The 25222-nt window shown below is 47.1% G+C and overlaps 1 protein-coding gene across 2 annotated transcripts in view; it reads right to left on the bottom strand.

Moving 5' to 3' along the window:
* Positions 1–25222, bottom strand: part of DEAF1 (DEAF1 transcription factor) — a 364344-nt gene that overhangs the window by 337247 nt on the left and 1875 nt on the right. For both annotated transcript variants that reach the window (XM_069624041.1, XM_069624040.1), the window contains exons 2-3: positions 5109–5206; positions 489–618 (exon numbers count right to left, since the gene is read on the bottom strand). In XM_069624041.1, the coding sequence (XP_069480142.1) occupies positions 489–618; positions 5109–5206 (228 nt within the window). The remainder of the gene's footprint in view (positions 1–488; positions 619–5108; positions 5207–25222) is intronic.

Raw genomic sequence — 25222 nt, 5'->3', positions numbered from 1 at the left:
TGCATTGATGGGAAAACAGCCCTGCCACTTTAGGGTCTTGCTTTGATTAAGTGCTTTCATTCTCCAGCCCCCTGGGTGGCTAAAGACCAAAAATATGTGTCACAGATTTTGGAGCGGATGGAAGAAGCATCCATCTTTCGCACCACTCTGCTTCTCCTGCCCCTACTGGCCTTTAATTTAACTATTTTGGTAGAATGTAATGTGCTCAGACTTGGAAATATGTGGGTTTTAGGTTCATTAGAATGTAAAGAAAGAAGATTCCTTGTGTATTCGCACAAGGGGAGAACTGTTTATTTGTTATTATCCTCTCATGCTCCTACGTCAGTAGAGAATACATATATCCAAAATCGCTTATCCCTTCAGGAATATGCACCATCGCTCAGCAAACATTAGGGAAGCATTAAAGTTAATGGCAGATGCATACTGCTAAACATTCCTTTCAAGGCTTTCCCACCCTCAACAAAGATATGAAGGCCTCCATCTTGTACCTGGCGTTAAAGAAGCAGCTGGCACCTTTATCCCTCTTGTTTCGACAATGCTGCCATCTGTGTGAACCACTATCAGAGTGGTTTTCTCTGAGCTGAGGGTGTCTCCGAGCTGTAAGGCCGTTCTCTCAGACTGGAAAAAGGAGAGAACATTCATAATGGTACTTCCATCTTCATTGTCATTGCTGGTGGTCAGATAAAGCACTGTTCATTCAACATGTTATACTTTTGTTGTGATAAATTGATTAAGTAAACTACAATGATGATTGTAAAAATGTGCCATGATTAAAAACAAGATTTCGAAAAGCTAACTGTAGTTTTCACGTGTGATTCAAAGGTTTGATGCAATCTCAGCTCAAATTGCACATACCCGAAAGTATTTGTCACACTGATATTAAGGTATTCAAGTATGATTGGGTGCTGTTGATGGCTTTCAAATGCATTATAGAATGGGATGAAAGTTAAAAAGTAGGACTGCAATTAAATCGCATAAATAGGATCGGAAATACTAACAGCTGTGCATACATGCCCACATCAGGTGAGGGTTTCAAAGTTGCCAGTGGATGAATCTCCAATGTAGAGGATGGCTACTTCAAAACAATAGACTTCATTTAATAATGTATACCTCACAGTATGGCCCTTCGTGCAATAACCAAAACAGCTGTACATGAAAAGAAAGGGGAAAGGAATCTATTCCTGTCAATTCCATGCACGCAGTCATGCCTTTGTTTCTTAAAGGCTACTAAACTGAAGTGGCAGCATGCATGCAGGTGAGTATGTTTCCATAGTTCATGCCTCCATAGTTCATGCCCACCTGCCTGCTCACCTACACTCCTTGATCGTAGTGGGGAAACAAAGGTTTCCTCTTGTTGGATAAGAGTTTCATATTAATGATACATTTTCCTGATCTGTGTCAACCACAGAACTGGGAATCTTTTTCCACACTCACAGAGTATTTAGCTCTTTTTATGGGTGCACTTTCTAAGACTCTCCATAGTATCTTTTAAAAAGTTATCCTCTTTGACAACTTTTTGGTAATAAGAGCCTATTGCTGCTGAATTGCCATAGGGGCTCTGATTTATCTGGCTAACCTTGTGAAGAACTACAATTCCCAAGGGTGGAAAGGGTACCGTTGGATCCCTTCTACATTTTATCAGGTTTACCAGCACCCCCACATTATGTGGGGTGCTAGGGAGATACCGAGTATCCCCTTTCTCATTTCAAATGTAACATTTATGTTACAAGGACAAACTTACCTTTAATGGCTGGTGGCAGTGAACCTGTTTATTAATTCAGTGCACCTTCAGTTTTCACAGCCCCGGTTAAGGCACCCATGGGTGCTCATTTTAACAAAAAGATCACTGTCTTCTTTATTATCCATTTTAGTGTTCCTTGTCCTTTCTTGTTCCTTCCCCTGACATCCAGGGTGGGGAAATTCCTTTGTGTGATTTTTAATTTCGGCTGAAATCCTGTGGTTTCCCCACCCAGGCTCTAGAGTGTCTGTGAAGGCAGGAAGCGAAGGAGGAGTCCAAAACTCTGCAGCCATTTCTTTTACAGCCTGACTGTGAGAATTCAGTTCAAACTAGAAGGCTGGCTGGCAGATTTCTCAAAGGACTGCCAGCCCCCCAAGTTTGAATGTTGCATGGCTGTTTGACTGGTTGGGTTCCTGCATAAAAGTCTAATCCTGGAAGCTGAAGAGGTAGTCGACTACTGGAACCAAAACTGAAGAGGAAGATGAAGAAACTGAAGCTAAAACGATTTCCAGCGACCGGAGAGCCTGCTGTGCACCCAGAGTCTGCTGTAGTCCTTCCTTCCAATCGACCTGGGGACTCCAAATATGGCGTTTCCCACCCAGAGCCTGGTGGGACCCACTAGACTCAAGAAGACGTTCATTCTGAGCTATCCCATGCCGTGCTGGGACCTTGCAGGTCTGCAGTACCCCAATACCCTGGGACCTCAAGCCATTGTGCGGTGCATGGTCTTCCGAATTCTGAATCCCACTGAAACTTTGTGGGCATCCTGCTGGACCTCCAGAGGCAAGATCCCAGACGAAAAGTCCCCTCCCTAGAGTGCTGGACCTTGTAATCTACAAGTATCCGACCAGCGATATTCTGTATCATTCTGTGCTCCTGAAAAAGGTGCCAAATCCACAGAGCTGCATCCAGCCCCGAGAACAATCTTGCCTAGAGCCTTCCCTGTGATCCTTGCTGTAAAAGTCCTTCAATTGTCCTGTCTTCTGGATGAAGGAATTCAACAACCAGGTTTTTGGCTACAGATCCTGAAGTCCTCCTGCTGCAAAATCCTCTTCTGTGCTGAGGTACTGTGCTGGCTTGGATATTTACTTACCTTAAGTCTCTTGTGATTCCTGTGAAGTTTTGGGGTGTTTACTGTGATTGGGAGGTCTCTCGTCCAGTTCACCCAGGCCCACTGCTGGAATCTTCCCAGGGTGTCTTCTCTGAAGTCCCTGGACCCTCAACTAACTTTAAAGTGAAATACTTACTTGTTTGAGCAGTCTTCCTCTGGAACTCTGACTTTGCCTGCAGCTGACCGCTATCTCACCCTGCCTACAGCTGGCACCCTGACCACTGGGGTCCCTCTACTGCCTCTGAGTGAACTCATGCTATGGAATAAGGGAAGGACTGCGTGAGAAAAGGGTACTGCCTTGACAAGAATAACAAGTGTGCAACTTGCACTTGTTAAAGATGTTGGTTGGTAACTGTAACTCAGAGTGCACAGTTACAAAGTTTCTTGCTTACCTTGAATGTGTGTTTCACTATTCTGAAAAGTATATATAAGGTTAAGTTACTCACCTGTGAATTGGTTGTGCCTCTTCCTCAGAAGTAATGCTGTTGGTTCCACTTTACTATTCCTGTTAAAATAAATGTATGAGTGTCCCCAACTGGGTCTTGCTGTTAGCCTGTCCAGAATAAGTCCGCATTAGGTTTTACCTATCTAGAACAACTTTGAGTCATTTGTGAAGTGTAACACTGGCGTTAGCTTTCGCTGGTCTATTTTAGACAGGCACAAAAATAGTCTGAGGTTTTTACTGGCACTTAAGTTGCTGATAGCTCCTTGTGTATAGGTTTTTCTTACCTTGAGGTTGCTGTTTTCCATCCTAAAATAAGTTAGACCAATCATTGCTTATCTCAATCTGTGTTTTACTGATCTCAAAAGCACCTGTGATATAATATTACATCCTTAGGTTTTACTCACCTAGTATTACTGTGAGTTATCACAAAAGAAGTTGTAGGTTTTCCCTGTACCTAGAATAAGTTTTCCACTATTCACAAAAAGTATATTGTATAGTTGGTTTACTAAGTGGTTTCTTGCTGAGTATCACGGTATAACTGCTAGTGTCTACTATCCTTACATTATTGAAAGTAATCTAAAAGGTCATTATTGGTTTGACTTCCCTAGAACTCCTGTTAGGTGTTCCAAATTAGGTCATATGCTTTGGTCCGTGTACCTTGAAGCATAGTGTTGTGTTTTTCTATAATGTGTTTAAATAATCTGTGATAGTGCTTATTTACCCAAAGACTAATCTGGACCTACTTGTATTTAAATAAACCATACATTATTTACAAGTGTGTCAGTGTTTCATTGGACCATCTGTGTATTACAATTTCTTTGTACTGATTCTACAACCCACTCTCCCTCCCTCCTAAGATAAGCCTGGCTGCTCTGTCTACGCTACCCTGTCCTAACACCTCTGTAACACCATTAAGATGAAAGTGAGACAAAAGATTGCCAGTGTCTACCACGCAATTTCCTTTATTTCTTCGGATTTTTTTTTCAGTGAAGAAGTATTTTTGTCAATAAACTAAAGATATAGAGAATTTTCTAGTCGGCCCCAATGACAATGGAGTATGCAAGCTGAGCACAAAAAGAGAGGTAGATGTTGCTGACTGCTACTGCCAGGAACCAGATTGGTAGCTGTATTCCGCAGTAGCACAAGGTTAACTACAACCAACAGGGCACTCCCATAAACAGGTCTGGGGAGCAGGGAATTCAGAACCAATGCTTTAATATCTAAAGAGTTCAGATGTTGACACGTCTTCAAATGTTCTATTTTTGCAAATTGAAATGGTCTTGAGCACCATACTTTAATGTAATAATGGCAAGCAGAACTGGAGGATAGAATTCTTACATGGCACGGATGAAAAGCTGTCTAGGACACAGAGGTCACCCATTCTGCTAACGCTCAGCATATCCCCCACTATTACACTGTGTAATGGTATATGCTCATTTGCTTAATTGACACAAATAGACAAATAAAGAAAATTGTTTACAGTCAAAGGCCATGGTCCTCCGAACTGCCCTTGTGGGGGCTTTCAGTCAGAATGGTGGGTGGGGGTGGTGCATGTATGTGTGTGCACAATGAATGGCTATCCACACACCGAGTGGTCCTTGCATGGTCAGCAAATGGTAGTATGAATATTCCTTTCACTTTTCTAGTGGAGTGACTTACTATCTGCCAACTGCCAAGATTATTTGCAATGTGGGAGAGTACACAGTGACACAAAAAAAAATAACTGAATGTGCACAAAAAAGACGCGATGTGTGGCTCATAAAGTGTTTTTACAAAATTGGTAAAAGTGACCTTAGCAAGCCATTAAAACCTACCAGAACGTGCCCCGAGAGGGAAGCTGCATTAGCAATTGATGTAGTGAAGACATTGTCCGCTGAGGTCCCCACGCTGGCAACCGTCACAGTGGTAACTTCTACAATACAGAGAATTAATGATCACAATACTATTACATGTTTTAAATGTTCAGGTCTGTGTCAAGTGTACAGGTGACATTTCAATTTTAACAGCTGAGTGGATGGGTAGAGTACTTGGCTAACATAATAATTCAACTATAATACACAGCACGTTGTAGAAATGGCTCGCACACTCCAAAATACTATCAAACAGTTCACATCATCAGTGGTCAGTGTCACAGTTAGAGGAACCAACTTCCTTTCCCTTATTCTGAGGAGAAAAATGACCCGAAGACAGGTTTCTGCGCTCGAATACAACCAATTCCATGTGTGTGATATTCGGGGGTTGACTGGGTGGACAAAAACTGGACAGGGCACCAATTTAAAAAAAAGTGTCCCACAATAGAAAATGGCAATTCGTTCTTTTGCCACAGGCTGTTCGAGTAGTACCCAATGGTGAGTTGTTTGGCAAAATGTGTCGCTAATGGTGCATTTTGAATAATCTTTATTCAGTAACACAGGGCAGCACTGCTAGCCTCACAGTGAAGTAACTCAATAAACTGGTTCACTTTCACCAAAACAGCTGGCCCACACTAGCATGTTGGGTCTGCACTTGGGCATTTCCCTACAGGGTAGGTGCCTACTTGTTTTAGAGCGCATTGGACTAAAAAAACAAAGGTTGTGGGGGCTATTCAGGCTTGGACTACCTTAAGATTGCGACTCACTCTCACGACTGAGAAAGTGAGGGTCATGTTATAGAAGCGGAGCTGTAAACCATGGCGTAATGCCATTATGCCTTTGCTTAATGCTGCAGGACATTTTCATTCTGTTTGAAGATGGAGAAAGGGCACAAAGCACAATTAACGCTTCCTTCTCTGTCCCCCTAAGAGCCCTTGATTTTACACCTGCGTGAGATTTTCATGTGGGCGCAAAACGAATGGGTTCCTATAGAATCTGCCTCCGTTTAGCACTTGCTAAAGGCAGACGCATTCTACAGGAATCCATTGTAAATGCTGTCTGGAGGCAGCATTCATATTTTTTTCAAAACAGAGCGTAGAACCAAAAGAGGAAAGGCGATTTTGTCTTTTACTCTTACTTAAAATTGCATGTAGGGGAAACAACAGCACACAAGTGCTGACGTTGGCGGTTCCATACATGCAAGTAACACTTTTTTTTTATTTAATAACCCCCATGGTGTCTACAATGGTTGCCCAATAAAGATTACCCCTGCTAAATGCGCAGGGAGTGTTAATTCTATTAAAGACTAGGAGGCGAGCATTGTGCTTCAACTTCTTTATTCACTACTCTTCAGCAGTTTCAACAAACTAACACCAAAACACATAAAATGCCCATAGTGGCTTTTTTCTTCTTCCTGAACTACCAACTCTATAGTCTCTATAGTCCATGACCTCCTCTGCTCAGCTATGACCACATCCTGTCCCTGAGCTCCTCCTCTCTTTTACGTGCTCTGAACTGTCACTCGAACACTCCCAACTACGTCCTGCCAACAGAGCAAAGATTTTAATCACTGCAAACTCGCACGCCGGTCGGCTCTCGGCGACTCGTCCAACTCCGACAACTGTTCTTCTCTTCAATTATTCTTCTGATCTTCCCCTAAGGAAATATCAAAACACCTGTATCAGGGTGGTGTCATGTATTGCTATCATCATACAACATCATCAATTACAATACATACATGTGGGTGGGAAATTAATGCTCGCCTCCTAGTCTTTATTAGAATTAACACTCCCTGCGCAGTTAGCAGGGATAATCTTTATTCTATGACAAGACTGGAGGCGAGCATTATGCTTGTTCAAAGCTTCCCCAATATAGTTAATGCTAAACTCTCTGTTGGCTTAAAATAAAATTATTTAAATGTGCGATCACTCGCCCAATCTGCTGCTAGCATTATTTCTCTCAACGACACTCCTGTCGTAAATGCTTTAGAGGCCGTCACCCCCCGCAATGAATGTGCTCCGTATCTCCCCAGATCTATACCTGCTGCTTACATTATTTCCTTAACCCATTTAGCAATCGTGGCAGTGGACACCGCGTGATACGGCTTTCTGCGAGCTATAAGCAATTGCATGGTACTAGCTGCTCTATATTCCGCTGTCCTGCTCTCATATTCCTTGATGCAACTTGCTACGCACCATTTCTTTCTACTCGGGAAGTATTGGCAGTGGACCGATGCGGTCCCTGTCTTAGTCCTTTTGACTATAGTAAAAGTAACTCCTTCTGGACCAAAGGATCTCCTGGTAGTCTCTAGAGCTTTAACGTCTGATACGCGCTTACAAGATACGAGACATAGCAGCATGGCTAGTTTACCTGAAAGCTGCTTGAGGGATAGATACTTGTCTGTAGGCCAGCCCTCCAATAGTCGGAGAACTGCCGTCATGTCCCAGACTGTATTATAACGAGGCTCCGGAGGCACTCTAAATTTCCTCCTTGAATGAGCCTCACTACAGCTGGATGTTCCACTGCTGGTATTCCTTCAATTGGCAAGTGCCCTGCTGAGATTGCTGACCTATACACTCCTAAGGTCCGGAAAGCTCTGCCGTCTTGCAGCAGTTGTGCCAAGAAATTCAGGATCACCACTACAGGGACTGAAATGGGATGAACACCTCTTCCTTTGCACCAGCTAGTCCATTTGGCCCAAGCCGCGTCGTAGCTCCTTCTAGTGGAAGGAGCCCAGGACTCTGCAGTAAGCTCTGCAGCTTGCATCGAAATGCCTGGCAATGCCCAGCGTTTCCTGATATCCTGCACGTGATGAGCGGGAGTGTCCCTCTCACTGTCAGAGGATGATACAAACCAACTGGGTCCGTGAGTAGTCGTTCTCCTTCCGGCAGTATTCTCGGAAGGTCCACTGATAATTCCATCAGTGTGGGAAAACATACTTATGACTTCCACAGTGGTGCGACTAACAGTAGCTCTGCTCTCTTCCTCCGACACTTCGCTAGCACTCTGCTCAGCATCATGAAGGGGGAAAAGCATAATGCGGCCCTCCTATCCATACCTACAGAAACGCATCCGTGCTGCGCGCTCCCGGATCCAGTCTCCAGCTGAAGTAATCCGCTGTCTGCACGTTAAGGCGCAATGCAAACAGGTCTATGTGTAATGGGCCCCATCTCTGATTCAGAGTCTGAAACACTGTCGGGTTCAATCTCCAGTCGCTGGAGTCTGTGAGGTACCTCGAGTTCCAGTCGGCTACTACGTTCAGCACTCCGGGCAGATTCTCCGCTGTCACTGATGTCTCCAACTGGAGGCAAAAATGCCAAAAATCGTTTGCCAGCTTGGCTAGCATCTTAGGACTTTGTCCCACCGAGGTGGTTTATGTAGCGTACTGCTGAAATGTTGTCCATCTTTAGCAGTATGCATGATTTCATCTTCCCTTTCATAAAGGCTTTGATCGCAAAAGAGCCAGCCAGCAGCTCTAGACAGTTTATGTGGAGGCGAAGATCCTCCTCACTCCATTTCCCTCCTGTCTGCAGGTCTCCGCATTGCGCTCCTCAGCCCAGGCGACTGGCGTCGGATTCTATGATCAGGTCTGGTCGATCTCTGAAAATGGCCCGCCCATTCCAGGCGTCCATATTCTTCAACCACCATTCCAGTTCTGTTATGGATTCTTGATCCAAAAAGGTACTAACTGATGATATCTCAGCCCTTGCTGCAGATGCTGAATCTTCAATCTCTGCAGGGCTCAATAATGTAATGGCCCTGGAAATATAGCTTGGATAGAGGCTGTTAGCATCCCAGACAAATCCTAGGAAGTCCAATCTTTGCGCTGGAATGGTATCCGACTTCTCCACGTTCACTAGAAACCCCAGTGACTGTATCAGGTCTTGTACCCACTTCGTCTGGTAGACCAGCGTCTCTCGGTCTTCGGCCAGCAGCAGCAAGTCATCTAGGTATATAATCAACCTTATCCCTTTCTCTCGGATTGCTGCTGCTACTGGCTTCATGAGCTTGGTAAAAGCCCAGGGTGCTGACGCAAGACCAAAGGGCATCGTCTTGAATTGCCAATGGTGCCCTTTCCAATGAAAAGCTAGGAATTCCCTGTACTCCTCTAGCACTGGAACTGTCAGGTACGCATCTTTCAAGTCTAGCCTTTTCAGCCAGTCTCCTTCCCTGAGGGAGTCTCGGAGCTGGTGAATGCCTTCCATTTTGAAATGGCGGTAGACTATCCAACCGTTCGGTTGCTTCAAATTTATTACTGGGCGAACTTTCTCTTTCCTGTGTACCAGGGACATGTTGCTCACAAAGCTGGGAGACTTCGGGCATCCCTCTATAGCTTCCTTTTGCACGAGTTGCGCTAACTCGTGGTTTAAGCAGTTCTGCTCTGCTCACAATAGGTGCTGCTGAAAAAGCCTGCGCTCCTGTATCAGTGGTTCTATAAACTCTAGTCGCAGCCCCCTCACGGTTTGCAATATCCAGGCATCGCTGGAAAGCGCGCGCCAGTTTTCCCAAAACGTAGCAGTCCTCCCACCGGAGGGTAATGAACTTTTCTCACCTTGAGTGAATGCTTGTCCTCAACCGGATCCTCTTCCTCTACGCCCTCTCGGGAAATGTTCCCTGGCCGGGAAGAAGGAATCCGCTTGCCTGTTCTCCCAGTATTGGGCTCTGGGGTTGGAGGGTCTTCTACTTCCTTGGTTTCGACCGGACACGCGACCCCTGAAGTGACCGGTCCCGGCAAAAACTCAGTTCGGGAAGATCTTCCTGATGGAAGCTTGAGCCTTCTCCAGCGAAGTATAAGTCCCCACGAAGCAACCCATCTCTTTTCCGAAGATGTCGCCGAAAAGAAAACCTTGCGCTGCTTCTCCTGCTTCGTAAGAAGCAAGGTCACTGAGCTTAGGGTCAATCTTCAACAGTAGGCCTCTCCTTCTTTCTGAGGCAATAGCGCAATTAGCGTTTCCCAGTAAGCAGACCGCTCTCTGGGCCCAGCCTGCTAGGGCTTCGGGGTCTACGTCTTCACCCATATCTTTCGCCCTCTCTGCTAGATCCATAATTTTAGCTAGCGGCCCCGCTTAGTCCAGGACTTTCTCCTGGCAACTGTTCCATGAACGGACGATGCATTTGCGGGGATCCTTGCTGGTCTTGGATACGAAAGTTAGCATCTTGGGGTCTAGCTCGGGCGTCTCCACTAACTTCCCGGGAAGGTCTAGTCTTGGGCACTCTGCTCAAAGGCGCTGCCTAACTTCCTTATCGAGGGCTTTCCTCAGCCTTACGGTCATGTATTGGGTGACCCTGAGGGAGGGCTGCCAGTCTGAAGACCTCTGGTTCCTAATGCGGTCCGGGTCAAACATATCGTCTTGGTCCTCCTCCTTGCGGGTTCTTTTACCCCCGCTGGGCTTTGCCCAATCTTCCTTGCTGTCCCTTCCTCGTCTTGCGAGGTCGGGTCTCCTTCTGCTGGCTCTTCTTCCGAGCCTGGGTCATCAACTCTCATATTGTCTTCCCCTGGGGAGGGGGTTGTGAGGTCCGGCACTGCCTGACGCTGCAAATAAGCTTCTCTGAGCTTCGCAAACGCATCGATGACCTCAGGTGCCTTTTCTTTTGCCCCACTCGAAGGGCCCTGGGGTCAGAGGGGCTTTCCTCTTCCGGGCCAGATTACTCCCCTTAGACCCTAATTCAGAGGGTTCAGTGGGTGTGCGCTCTGTCCCATTGGTGCTATCCTTGGCCTGCTTCCAAGTTCTCTAGCCTTTCTTGCAGGGGTCTTACCCCTTGGGCCACAGCATCTACTAGAGAATTTCCCAGCACCTCTTTGAAGCTGGCAGCTAAGTCCCATGGCTGCTCCTCTTGAATCCACTCAAATTCCGACATTTCGGATAGGGTGCTGTGTGCCTGAATACCTGCAGCAGGTGTCTGTGCACGCCCACTTCTCCAGTCAGGTGCTTAAATCAGAGTCTCTGTTATTAATGTTCTGAAAATGTAGTCACTTAGTCACAATTTTCTTTTTATTATCTCTTGTTTTGTTTTTTTTACTCTGTCTGTGTCTGCACCTGATTTATTTTCTGATATTGCCTGGGATTGCTGTGTCAATCCTTCAGCCCGATTGGTGGGCTCTGTGTCTGTGAAAGAGGCTCAATCACCTCTCCTCGTGTGTATATGGGAGATTCCTGCTCCTTAGCTCACTAGATCCCCGCTCTCTGCGTGTTGTGTGCATGGGGTGTCGAGCGCTCCTCCAATATAATTATTTCTTGTGCATTAAATTCCATAACCCCTTCTCTAACGTTACAGAGTAACGTAGGGGTGTTCACCGCCGGGCCCAGCTCTTTACAGTTCTGCGTCGTGTCGTAAATGCAATGCGGAGACATGGAGCTTCGCCCACGACGGTGGGGGCTGGAGAGCTCTGCGTTGCTCCCCTCAGCTACGAGTGCCTGGGAAGCTCTGCGGCAGCCGCTGAGACCCGTAAGGTGCCGGTTTTGTGGCAGGGGGCCGGCGCGCTGCTGGAGCTCTAAATACAGACGTGATAAGGTCTGCACATCTGTACGCGCCGCGAATCAACAATCCATGCAAATCACAATCTATGCGCAAACACCACGATATTCCTAGTAAGATTCATTTATAAACATCTGTCTCGATTACTCTCTATCAGGAAACATTATGCCCACTATAATCTAGTTCTCCCAATCCTCTCTGACACTATACAATCACTTTGTTAATGATAACTAGAAGGAGGTGAGATAAAAGGTACTTATCTGCTTGAAGAGCAGTAAAAGAAGAGGAGGAGCTCAGGGACAGGATGTGGTCATAGCTGAACAGAGGAGGTCATGGACTAAAGAGACAATAGAGTTTGTAGTTCAGGAAGAAGAAAAAAGCCACTGTGGGCATTTTATGTGTTTTGGTGTTAGTTTGTTGAAATTGCTGAAGTTAGTGAATAAAGAAGTTGAAGCATAATGCTCGCCTCCAGTCTTGCCATAGAATACATGTGTGGTGTAGTGTTTGATATTTACATCACAACAAAGAATATCAGCATGAAGCTGTTTGTGTATGTTTTAATGTAAATACAGAGCTTGAGAGCGGTATCCAATTGAACATTTGTCTACAAAGTACATAGGGTTGCCACCACCATGTTCACCATGTGTGGACAGGGCTTGTTTTCATACTCTCTTTAAATAATATCAGGCTTTCTTCATAATGCTTCATTAGCGGAATTATGCGATTCAGTTCCATGGGTTGCATTGCTCTAGGTGTCGGTGAAACGTTGTGAGTCAGTATTACATGATTCACCGGACCTGGTCTATATGCCCCCTTTTTCTGTGCCCCTCCCTTTTACTGCTATGGTAAAAGTGGAATTCAGCACCATGTTGCAGTCCCAGAGCTACGAAGAACTAGTCACCCCCACTAAACCCGCTGGCCCCACAGAAACTATAAAGAGAATGTACAGCTCACCAAGATGTGTGAGCAGGGTACCTCCAGAGAGAGTCTGGAGGAAGGGCAGTGGGTATATCGAATGGTGCAAGGTGGGCAGGGCAGAATGGGAATGCAATCAGTGCTGTGCAAGTGGGTATATAAACTGTGAGGATCCAAGAGTAAGAATGGGTCACAACAGCATGATTTTGTGGCTATAAACATGTATTAACAAAAGAAAGGTTGCATAAACGCCTATCTTTCCCTACAGCTATGAGTAAAAAGTCTTCAGTCGCGTTAGCCTAGTAGATCCAACAGAAAGTTCCAAACCTGAATAAATGTTCAAATGTTCCCAGAGAAACAAGAAGGAAGGACTATTCCCTTCCGCTAGAATATTACACGTTCAGACTTTCTAATAATCCAAGTTGCTTATTAGGTTCAGTTTCCTTTGACAAAACCTGGTGAACCCTTCAACCAGGAATCCCAATTCTCCTTAAACAGTTACAGGGTTCTTTAGAATACCTGCTATACTATCCTGCCAGGAATATCAATGTTCCCTCTAGTTAGGTTTGGTTATGTGCAGCAATAAAATGCTTGTGTGCGGGATGTGGTCAGGCACGTGCACAACTAAGTGACGCAGTGCCAGAAGAATATGACCCACTGTGGAAGCTTAGCATGCAAGTGCAGTGTGCAAGCTCTGCTTCCAGATTTTAACTTGTCTGAAATGGTACTATTTTAAATCTCGAAATGCTAGGAAGTTGTCTTTAGTTTGACTTGTTAAATATGTTTCCGGGGAGTATGTCTGATGGCACATTTATGAAAATAGAAACAAGGTTCTTCTGGTATCGCTCAGACTGTGCCTCACAATTATATTATCTCCTGCGTTCTCACCATTGGCTTAAAGTATGTAACAAAAAGGAAATGCTAGACAGACGGACACAGTAAGTGAGAGAAAGAGTGTAGCACAGAGAGATAGAGCGTGAAAGAGAGCACAGAAAAAGAGAAGCAGAGAGTGAAAGAGAAGAGAAAGGGAGAGGGAGCACTGGATCAGTGTATGACTCAACGGCAAAGCTAGTATTGTACAAATATTTTTAGTTCTAATGCTGTGGATGTGCAAAAAGTGATGTCACCTGGAATGGAAATCGCAGAACCACCGTGAACTAGTTACACAAAATAAGGAAATGGGTGAGCGCTGCAAATCAGACATTTAAAAAAAATATAGATTTATCAGAAGGTCATAATTTAGATAAATGTTGTTAGGAGAGTTCACTGGTGAGTATCAATAACAACATAAGCTCACCCTTTCTCACAATGTCCGTTTCAATCAACTTCCCAAAGCTCTAGAGATGTAATTAGAATATTTATTTTCAATATACCCATTAAAACCTTCTGGGATTTCCAAACACCTAAATAAAAGATGATGCTTTTATCCAATTAGCTTGTACACAGTTTTCAATCACAAGGGTGTGGAACACTAACATATTCCTGCCAGTATCTGCATATGTGACCAGTTGGCCACACAGAGTAAAGCATGTGCTCTATCACTGTAAGATCGCCAGCTATAACCATAGCAACAGCTTTGGCTGTTTTTTAGGAACATCAATGAAGATCCCTATTCTTAAACAGACTATAGACAGTGGCCCTCATTACGACCCTGGCGGAAATTGACTGACCGGACCGCAACAGCGTAAATAGCGTTTCCGCCATTGCACGAAGGAGCAAAGTGCGGCCAATCACGACCCATCGGGCACGAGCATTACGCCATGGCGGAATCCGAAAGGCTGCGATGGCGGAAATGACCCCAAAACGGCCCTTACCGCCGCCGTACGCTGCACCAGGTGCAATACCGCCACCCATCTTAGCGGTCACCGTAATGAGCGGTCACCGTAACGAGCGTGCACCGCAAATTACGGCCACCGTAAATATACGGAAACGGAAGTAAAAGCATGTGGCCGGAACGGGAAACAGCACGCCGCACAACTATAAAATCCGAATCCCAACACAACCATAAAAAATCCGACCCTGACACACATCCCAACCCGTTAGCAACCCCAGTTAAAAAAATAAATATGGGAAAGGTAGCCAAGAAAGCGTGTGACCGCAAGCGGCAGGTACACTTCTCCCGAGAGGAACTGACCGTGCTCACCGAGACCCTACAGGAAAATTCCGCCGTCGTCTTCTCCAGTCAAATGACCAGGACGGCCCTTGCCAACAAGAAGGCCATATGGGTCCTGGTGGCACAGCGCGTAAGTGCGGTGGGGACAACAACCCGCACGCCACAGCAATGTCGCAAGCGGTGGGACGACCTGCGGATCCGCGTACGCAGCATACTTTCTGCGAACAGGAACATCGCCACAGCTACCGGGGGGGGGTTCAGAGTCGCCCATCAAGTTGACCCCCTGGGAGGAAATCTGCGCCTCCACCATAGGAATGGAGAGCATAGAGGGAGTCGGAGGGATGGAGAAAGGAGTGCCGACATCCGGAGAATCAGGTAGGTTGGCCAAGAGAAACAATGCGAAATCCACAAACCACGAACATGTGCAGTACCATGTGACCCCATAGTGCAATACATACTTAGCCCTGACAGCGCCCTCTAAAAGTCAGAATGAACAAACAAATCAATCAAGAAGCCATAAACAACCCCTACATGTGCAGCATGCACCCCCTAACTGCAGGCAGCCAAATGAATGCATCCTCAATCCACACGAAAATGAGACCACCTCCAAGGCCCAGTCCCAAATCAGCCTCATGTACCACCCCAATGCATTTGATACGTTGCCATTCCAAATCCGACAGACCCATAACTAACGCTCGCCCCTCTTTACTCCACCACAGGGTCCGATACCAACGACGAGCTGCAGGACACCCCTACCAGCACGCCTGCAAAGAGGGCCAGGACCAACGTCCCAAGAGCCTCCACCTCAGGTGCAAGGATCAAGACACGGCAGCAGCAGGAATCAAGTGGCAGCACACTGGAGGGGACTGCAACAGGCACCCCAGCAGCCAGCAAGTCCACAACCCCAGCACCACAGGTCCCCCCAAAGAACGTATCTGATGGCACTGCCTCTGGTGGTAGCAGCACCATAGGTGACACAGCTGTCATGCCAGCATGCTCCGACACGGAAAACAGTGCTGGCGACGTAGGTACCATCCATGACCTTTCCCAATCCCCCTGCATGTTCCATCCCCTACACCATGACGAAACCACGCAGGGGCACCCTGAAGACGACGACTGGCCAACCCCCACAAGTCCTGTGCCAAGGCAACATGTGTTGAGCAGCCCCCCTGTCACACCACCGCAAATGTCCATGGCCCAGCAGAGGCAACAGTCCCTCGACCTGCTGATCGAGCAACAGCAGGAAGCGTCCACGCTACTCAAGGACCATGCAAATGAATGCGGGGGTTCCAGGGCAGCCATGGAAACATCCACCGAGACACTCAGGGCACAAATAGAGAAAAGTAGTGAGAGCCTCAGGGGAGAAATGGAGAGAAGCACCGAGAGCCTGAGAGCACAAATGGAGAAAAGCACCGAGAGCCTGAGGGGGGAACTGCATGCGACGTCCAAAGACGTTTGTGCTGAACTTGCTGCTGTGCGCCGTGTGCTCTCGGAGCTCTCACAAACCCTCAGAGACATGCATGGACGCGAGCAGGCAGAGACCTCATCCGTGGCAAGTTCCGTCCAGGGCAGCCCCCAACGCAGATCTGGCAGGAACCTGCGCTCCACGGGCAGGGGTGCCCCTGATACCCGTAGAGGGGGCTTGCAATAGCGTCTACCCACGGACAGCATGCATATTTGGACACTGGTGTTGGGGGGGGAGGTAGTAGGGTGGAGGGGGTGTGTTGGGCTTCACTGGGTGGCGGGTCCATAGGGTGTATAAATCAAATCACATCAACAATACAGCACCTCATTATCATCCAATGACATGTGTGGACATTGATATTTGCGTACGAGGCCTTCATAGGCGTACAGTCCACAATGTGCCTGTACTACACACACACAGTGCCACAGGTCCCCTTTCCGTGTAATAGGCACCATGCGTGGTTGCTAGAAGCATGCATCTATGATGCTCTGTCGGATTGCACGTGCATCCTGTGCCTCATGGACTCCTTGAGGTGCCTCCACATCCCCACCCTCATCATCATCATCATCTTCAGGTGCATGCAGTACAGCGTCAGGGGGCATGGGCACATTCCTACGTATGCACATGTTGTGCAGCATGACACATGCCATGACCATCTTAGAAACCTTCTCATGGCTGTATATGAGTGCCCCGCCAGACCTGCTGAGGCTGCGGAAACGAGCCTTCAGTAGGCCGAATGCCTGTTCAATGACCACACGGGTACGTGAGTGGGCATGGTTGTAGTCCTCCTCATGCTCGTTCTGTGGGTTCCGGATTGGTGTAAGGAGCCATCTCTTCAGTGGATACCCGGCATCACCTGTATGAGACGAATAAAGGGTGTCAGTGGAATGATAGTGCTAAGTAGCCCCCCCCCCCCCTGCAAGGTCATTGACGCATCAAATGGGCCACGATGTCATGCATGGAATGAGACTCACCGAGTAGCCAGGATCTGTGCCCTGCGTGTCGCTCCATGTAGCGTGGTATTCTTGTGTTCCTCAGGACCATAGAATCATGGGTAGATCCTGGAAATCTGGCACAACAATGCGTAAATATCTTGTTGGAGTCACACACCATTTGCACATTGATTGAATGAAATTGTTTCCGGTTGCGGTACTGGACCTCCATGGCATGTGGGACAACCAATTCAACATGGGTGCAGTCGATGGCACCAATGCAACCCGGGATGCCGCCAAGTGCATGGAATCCCACTTTAGCGTTGGTAATCTCCTGGTACGTGCGTGGTAGTGTGATGTGGTCGTCGGCGTGCTTCAGGAGGGCATCGTGCACTTGGAAGAGTGTCCGTGAGAACAGTGGCTGTGAAATGCCATGCAACTGTCCCACTGTGTGCTGGTAGGTGCCTGTGGCCAGGAAGTGGAGTGCAGACACCACCTTCAGTAGGGGTGGGATGGCGGTTGGGCTATCTATCATGCTCACGAGGTCAGCATGTGTCATGTCCACAATGGCGATTATGGTGTCCCGGTCCAAACGGTAGAGGGTGTGGATCTGCTCAGCAGTGAGGTTGAACGGATCGGCTCGGAGGCGTGGGATTGCGGGCCGCCTGCGTGGTGGTAGTGGCAGTGCTTGTGGGCCTTGCTGACCCTGCCTTGCCCTCCTCCTCCTCCTTCTCCTCCGTCTCCCCTGTGCGCCCGGTTGTTGTACCTGTTGTTGTTCGTCGTCTTCTTGTAGTTGTAGCACTTGCAGTGCTATCTGGTACCCCAGGCCCAACATCGCTAGTCCTGCCGGTAGCATTTTGGAGTGGGAGTGGTTGTGGGAGGGGTTTGGGTCTGCAATATATGTGCTGTCGGCCTGTATGGCCTCCACCTGTGCTGATTGAATGAATCTGTGGCAGATGCAATCCCTTCTGGTCGAGCACGGCCCGCACGTAAGGCTGCATTTGGCCGCATGGCATCTTGGGATTGGAATCATGTATCAAATCCCGATGGCAGTGTGATGTACTTTGACTGATTTTCATGCTATGCTCCCATTGTTACACATGCTATGATTGCAGCCGCTTACATACCTGTGAAGAGTCAGTGGTATGTAGGGCTCGATCGATGGCCGACCCTCATGCAGCACAGTAACGTACTTCACCGACGGGCGTGGCGTCCCATTTGTGATTGCAGCCAGTTAGCATCATGACACACAGCCGCACTACATTGATGTAATTGTGAATGCAAGCGTTCACAGAAGCCTTTTCGACGTAATGTTGCAAGTGAGGAATTCGAAGGCCAGCATTTTGGGTTTTGAAGTAGCGGCGAGGATACGCCCACAGGTCTGGCTGGAAATGTAACGTTCTATTGTAGAATGTCCTTGGGACATGGCCCATAACGAGCAGGCAATGAATGATATGAATTGAATGGGATGCGCAATAGCGTAGTGGACGATGAGGCAGGACGTTCCCAAATCCATCTTGCTTCACAACACTACAGATCCGGCCAGGGGCACAGTGGTTTTTGCGGACTGCATTACGCACAGACGCGATGGAAGTTTCACATATTATGTGAGTGAATATTCATGCGTTTTCATTGCGGGATGAGGGAATGATGTGTGGATGCATGGACTGATGAATCCGTTTAGGGTCTGCCATGTACATGGGTTTTTTGGTTCACTCCCCTTCCCCTGCGTTATGTGATGCAAGGCTGCCATAGTGGGACATACGTCTATCTGCCCTTGTCGGATCCTCCCTGTCTCGACGCGCCTTCATACACTTGTGTCTAGGCACGTTACTAATCCCATGTCATGGGTTCTATCTTGACGGACGCATGCACAGTAACCGACGTTGCCAATGGTGTATTTAGCTTGATTGGTTTCGTTGTGATTCGATACTGGATTAGGGGTGTGTATATTCCTTTGGAGTGGGCTAGCATGCATATGGGTGTGGATTTGGTGTGTTGAATGAAGATTGTAATGCATCATGAGACCCGTAATGCAATCGGTTGATTTGTGTTTCTTTTGGGTGACAGGTATCTCCTGCCCTATTGCAGATGCCATCTCTACGCCACTCCTCCAGATGGTTTTTACTCTCGACTCCTGCAGCTTCGGGTGAATCAGTGGAGCACCATTTCGATCATATGGGACGATCGCCAATGGGCCACATGCCCTTACGCTGTACTGGTGGCTAGGTGCAACATTTCGGCCTTTCAGCTCGACTAGTGCCTGCCTCATGGGACGGACCTGCGGTTCTTGCCGCTTCCATGTTGCCTTTTGGAACGTTGATGTAAGCCCTGTGTGCCATGATGGTACAGGGCGTCACACAAGTGGAAGCCGGTCAATTATTGCAGATGCAGCCCTCGGTGATGATGGTTGTTTTGGTGGGATTTTGCAAATTGATGTGGGGCCTTTGTCATTTGGATGGGCATTTAAATTGTATTCCGATATTTGTCGTGTTGCGTTGTTCTTTGCAGGTGATGTGGCGATTTTCGCTTTGTGGCGGTATGTATTGCGTGATGATCTGCTTTGTGTTCCGCCTTCTGAGTTGAGTTGTGTGGTACAGTACTGGCCGCGTTTGCCTACGTAGCACAGTATGGTCACGGATAGAGGCTGCCATTGTGACTGTTTACATGATGTGCTGTTCAGGGGCGGGGGATTGGCTTTTGGCCGACTGGTGCCTGTCAGCCAGGTCGATTGGTGGAATGATGGGTTGTTCAGAATGTGGCTGGTCACAGGTGACTGTGTTTGCGTGCGTTTGTTGGAGGGGGACTGGGGTCATGTCCATTGGAATAGCTTCTGTATTGATGCCATCTGTGCCCTGCAGCTCCCATCGGCCCCTCTTGGGATGAGCCTGGCTGCTCAGTCACTCTGCCGACTTGTGTGGTACATGCTTCTGCTGATGGTTGGTTTGTTTACTGGCATGAGTACAGGGCTGGTGCAATCCCCCTCAGGATGCTGTTGTGGATGTTGCCTTGCGCTGGTGGCAAGCGATGGGGGACTACTGTTGTTTTGTGTCATGTGTTCTTGATTTTCATTTTGATGTGTTGTACCTTCACATGCCTGTGCTGCGTCAGTACGGCTATGGTGACATGCCGTACATGGATGCCCACTCACGGGGCGCTTTGAGCCCCTGCATGCTTTTCTACGTTGGCATGCATGGGTGAATAGTGGATTTCACTGGTTGCATAGTGTGAGTACATTGCGCCTGCCAGGAGTTGTGCAATGAGGCCAGGGAGTGGAGTACAGGCACTCAGTGGGCCATTTACGGTTGGTTCGCGTTGCCGTATTTCTCGCCATGGCGGAATGGTACTTTACGACGTGCTTGATGGCGTTCAGTACATGTCCGCTAGGGTCAGAATTCGCGTACCGTTGCGCCATGGCGGTGATTCCGGTTTTGCAAGGCGCGCGTGCGCGTACTTGGTGCAGTTAGCGTTGCCGTTCACTGCGGTGTCGCTAATGGCATTGTACTTTACGGTGACGGGTCATGATCGCAACGAGCGGTGTTCGATGGCGGTATTGCATTTCCGCCATCATTTTTCCATTTCCGCAAGGGTCGTAATGAGGCCCAGTGACAGAGTTTTCACTGTACTGTTAATGTTTCAAATATGTCAATTCCAAACAAGATGGAGACCAGATTCCCTGAATCCATAGATGGTACACTAAATGTTAAGTCATTTTGCACATGATGCAGAAACAAAAGCTAGCTAGCTGGGCTTGCTAAATAAATAATAGAGGGGGGAGGGGTGGTGATGATTGTGGTAAGGATAGCAAAACTGTAAAAGTAGAGAAAGTGTTGAAAGGTAACATTCACACATGGGCAAGGGTGCTCAGCCAATCGGATGGCTGTAACAGCGGGCGAGAATACACAAACCTTGCTTGCTGTCCAAGCTACCCGAAGCCCATCCCTGGGTGGCGCCTTATTTTCCTTTGAATGCGGAGAGGCAATCGGGAGCCTCTCCCTCTTGCCCCTCCCCAAAAGGACCGGATAACCCACCCCACCCCTTGCACTTACCTCCGGGCCCATAATTTGTGCTGAAAAAATGCACCATTTTGACCTATTTAAAAAAACATTCTCAGGGAGAACTTCCCCCAAATCACTGCAAGGACATTTCATGGCGCCCTCGTTTCACTTGCAGCAATGCAAGGAAAACGTTATTCCCCAATACAAGTAATTTTTCCCAACAAATGTTGCAAATCTAAATATGTGAAGAACATGAAGTGGCAGTGCAAGCTTGGTTCCTACATGACCACACACTATATGCACACCAGCACAACCACGGCAGGGTCACTGCATTTGAGAACTGATGTGTTACTGCATTTTTTCTAAGCATCTTTTTAGAGGGTGCAGAGTTAGGCTAAATTTCAAATTAAATTTTAGGGTAGTGGGAGGTTGGAGTAGAGGGCGACTTGTTCCAGCTCCACAGCAAAGAGTATACCAAAGCAGGTAGTCTAGATTCTGCAGTTATTCTCTGTTTTGAACTCTTTGCACAGACCACAGAAGAGACCCCAGGTGCTTGTTGTTAGAGTGGAGTTAGAAATGCCAAAACCTACTATACCACTTGAGGTCTACTGAGAGCTGAAAAGCTCAGAATCTACTTCCAACCCAACTCGCTAAGAGCAGGTGGATGGCCATGGTGAAGCACTTCATGCGGGCTGACCCACCGATGTTTTGAAAACCTAGAAATAAAGCTTAGTAAAGAGGCCATTCATCATTTGTTTTCTGTTATTTGCAAATCTGGAAGATGGACAAATGCGGTCAGCGGCACTGGGATGACAACAAAGGGACTAGCTAGATTAATATACAGTGAGCCAGAGAATGCAGACAATTGTTACGGGAACTTTATGTACATGGAGATAGGAAAAGAAAAGGGACATTCTTGTTTGGACATGTTCGCACCCAGCCTTACCCTGCTCAAGGAATTCTTTGAAACAGGCAGGTGACTGATCAACACTGCCAAGGCCAACTACTACCAAAACACCATTGCCAAGGCCAACAATGAAAGCAGAGCCCTCTTCAAAGCCATCAGGCACTGAAGCAACCCTCTCCCTGATCCACCCTTTGCACACTCCATCTTCAAATACACAGCCATCAACTAATTTTTCATCAACAAGGTCAACATGATCTGCCAACACATAGACACCAACGCCACAGCTGACATCACACTACACATCCCATCTAGCAAAACCACAACTGCCTGGGTAACTTTCAAGACACTAACTATGGAAGACCTCACTGCCACTTTAGCATCCCTTAAGGCCACATTGTATGCGGACGACATCCTCCCTTCTTACGTACACCAGACCCTTCCGACTGAAGCACTCCTCCCTTACCCGACAATCATCAACAGCTCCCTAACTCAAGGAACATTCCCCTCGACCCTCAAGACCGGGCAAATCCTCCTGCTTCTTAAGAAACCAATACTGGACTGTGACGATGTCAGAAACTAACGCCCCATCTTCCCTTCTTACTTAAGATCCTTGAGAAAGCAGTAGCAATGTAACTCTTTCAAAACATCAAAGCCAATTACCTCCTTCTGTACATTCAATCTGGCTTCAGACCCAGATGCAGCACAGAAACGGCCATCAAGGTGATCGACAATGCCCTTAAAATCCTTGATGATGGTCATCCTTGCCTTCTAGATCTTAATGACCTCTCAGCAGCATTTGACACAGTAGACCATCAAACACTCACCAGAAATATACATCAGCTCATGTATGCACCCTCCTCACTACACACAACGTCAACATGCACCAATACAGAGATCTACCTCAAGATATTCTCCATCGAAGACATCCACAGGCTGACAGCCTGACTCACCGGTCCTTTCCTGAAGCTCAGCCCAATCAAGACTGAATTCCTACTACTGACCAACAACACTAAACGCCCTGACATTCAGAACTAGCTCTCTGCCATGAACCATGAAGCTGGCCACCTGTGCCAAGTCCCTTGGGTCCAACACTGACAGACACTTCACATTCATACAGCACACAGCAAGGAAGACACAAACAGCTTGGGACCAACGTTGTGTACTGTGTAAAATCAAGCCCTTCATCCCAGAAAAACACTACAGCTCTGCTGTCCGAGCATTGGTTCTCTACCAGCGGGATGGTGGCAATTCCCTTTTGGAAGGCCTTCCGGGAACTACCCCGACACTCCTAAAATGTATCCTGCATGCTGCAAGACTCATTAAAGGACTCTGCAAATTTGACCACATTATTCCAACTCTCATCAAACTGCACTGGCTCCCACTGAAAGCCCTTATCATCTTCAAATCCTGTAGCATCATCTACAAGGCTGTCGCCCTGAAATCCCCAAACTGCCTCAATGAGAAACTCAGCATTTCCAGAGGCCTGTGATCCATCCAAAGGAAATGTGCAGACTTGAACTCCGACAGTGTAGTAAGGAAAGAACCAGAGGAGAGACCGCCTGTGTCTACGCTCCATGACTCTGGAACCTACTCCCTGTCAACATCAGACTTGCCCCATCGCACGGACGTCATTTCACCAAAATGCCAAGGGTGGAGGAAGTGACATCACATGACCTTTGACCCCTGATGGCATCACAGGAAGTGATTTCATTTGACCCCACCGCAAAGTGATATTGCGTGAAGCGATGGAACACAACCTTTCACCAGTTGACAAAACAGGAAGTGGCATCACATAGCATTGTACACTACGAAAAATATGGTTACGATGTCACTATAATGGGATGTACATTTCATACAAGAATGGAACGCCATATGTATCGTTAAGATCAGTGTGTATAGGCCCATATTACCAAATTACTGTGAATGCAAGCAAACGTCCATGACCAAATAATAATGATGTGTTACTATATAACACTTACGCTTAAGCACTTTATATAGAAAAAATATAAACCCAATATCACCCAACCTGTGTTGGTACTCATTTATCGACTTCACAAGGATGAAAGGCTGAGTTGGGGTGTTTAAGAACAGACTAAATGAGTGACTCACCCCCTAAAGTGTGCCTGAAATAAACCTTTATTGAGTCTAGCAATTATTGTATAGAATTCCGGAAAGACACATTATTTGGTATTCCTATTCTTTCTTATTTAGGGTCAGTGCTGAAAGTGTTAGACTTGTGACACTCCTGTTCTTATTTTTCTTCTTTTTAAGGGGCCTGAACAAGAAAGCCAGCCACTCCAGAAGTAAAGAGCCACATGGTGTTGGCCACAGCCCAGGAGCTTGCATTACAAAAAAAAATGTAAAATGTTTTTTGTGTTTTTTTTTATAGGTCGCAAGGGAGACCACAGAGGTCGCAAGGGAGATCTCAGAGGTCTCAGTTGTGACCCCCAAATGACGTCCATGCCCCATCGCATCTACAGTTCAGGAAAGAGCTCAAGACCTTCCTCTAAAAATGAATGGCTCCACAGTAACACCTAGGTCCACAAACCCTGCTCTCCCCACCCTACCTAAGACTCTGTGATTTGCTCCCCACTGTCTACGACCCTGGTTGCATGTAGATCCTTTGCTGCCAATGGCCCACCCTCGCCCTCCCCGGGTTAGCCCTAGCCCTCCCCGGGTTAGCCTTCGCCCCCTTTTCTCTGCTTCCCTCACTGTTCTTCCCCCTATGATTGTAAAGTGCTCAGTTGCTTCCCGAAGCTAGGTCCATGCTCAATAAATACCCTTACAATAATAATCAAGGAATGGAAACTGAGTGACTAGTAACTCACAGCTTTGCTCGGTGCATAATGGAGTTACCAGCTGTGATCAGCAAGAAACTGTTGCATGCACATAGTCAAACAGCCACGTTATTGGAGCTTTTATCGTTGCAGTACAATAAGGTAGATCATTAAATGTTTTGGGATAGTTTGGACTACCACAAATTGGAGCAAAGTCACTGTATTAATCAACAGTAATGCACCTTAAAGACTGTCCACCAGGTTGGACACATAGATGTCAAAAGTTAACAGTGAATGTTTTTTTAAATTCCAGGTTTCCATATTGTGTAAAGCATAAGGGGTCATCCATAAGGGACAAGATGATATATTTAGATCTTATGTGGGAGTTAGATTTATGAAACACTGTACTATCTCCTCGTTCCCCAGCTCCTGGTCACTAGTCAATGCTGGATATCCAGGAGCTGATGTAAGCCCCTGTTTATCCAACCTTAATT

Source organism: Ambystoma mexicanum, chromosome 11 (genome assembly GCF_040938575.1).
Source record: "Ambystoma mexicanum isolate Mex_15411 chromosome 11, UKY_AmexF1_1, whole genome shotgun sequence".
Taxonomy (NCBI): domain Eukaryota; kingdom Metazoa; phylum Chordata; class Amphibia; order Caudata; family Ambystomatidae; genus Ambystoma; species Ambystoma mexicanum.
The sequence above is the reverse complement of the archived record's forward strand: the minus strand, read 5'-3'. Positions and strand labels throughout refer to the sequence as shown.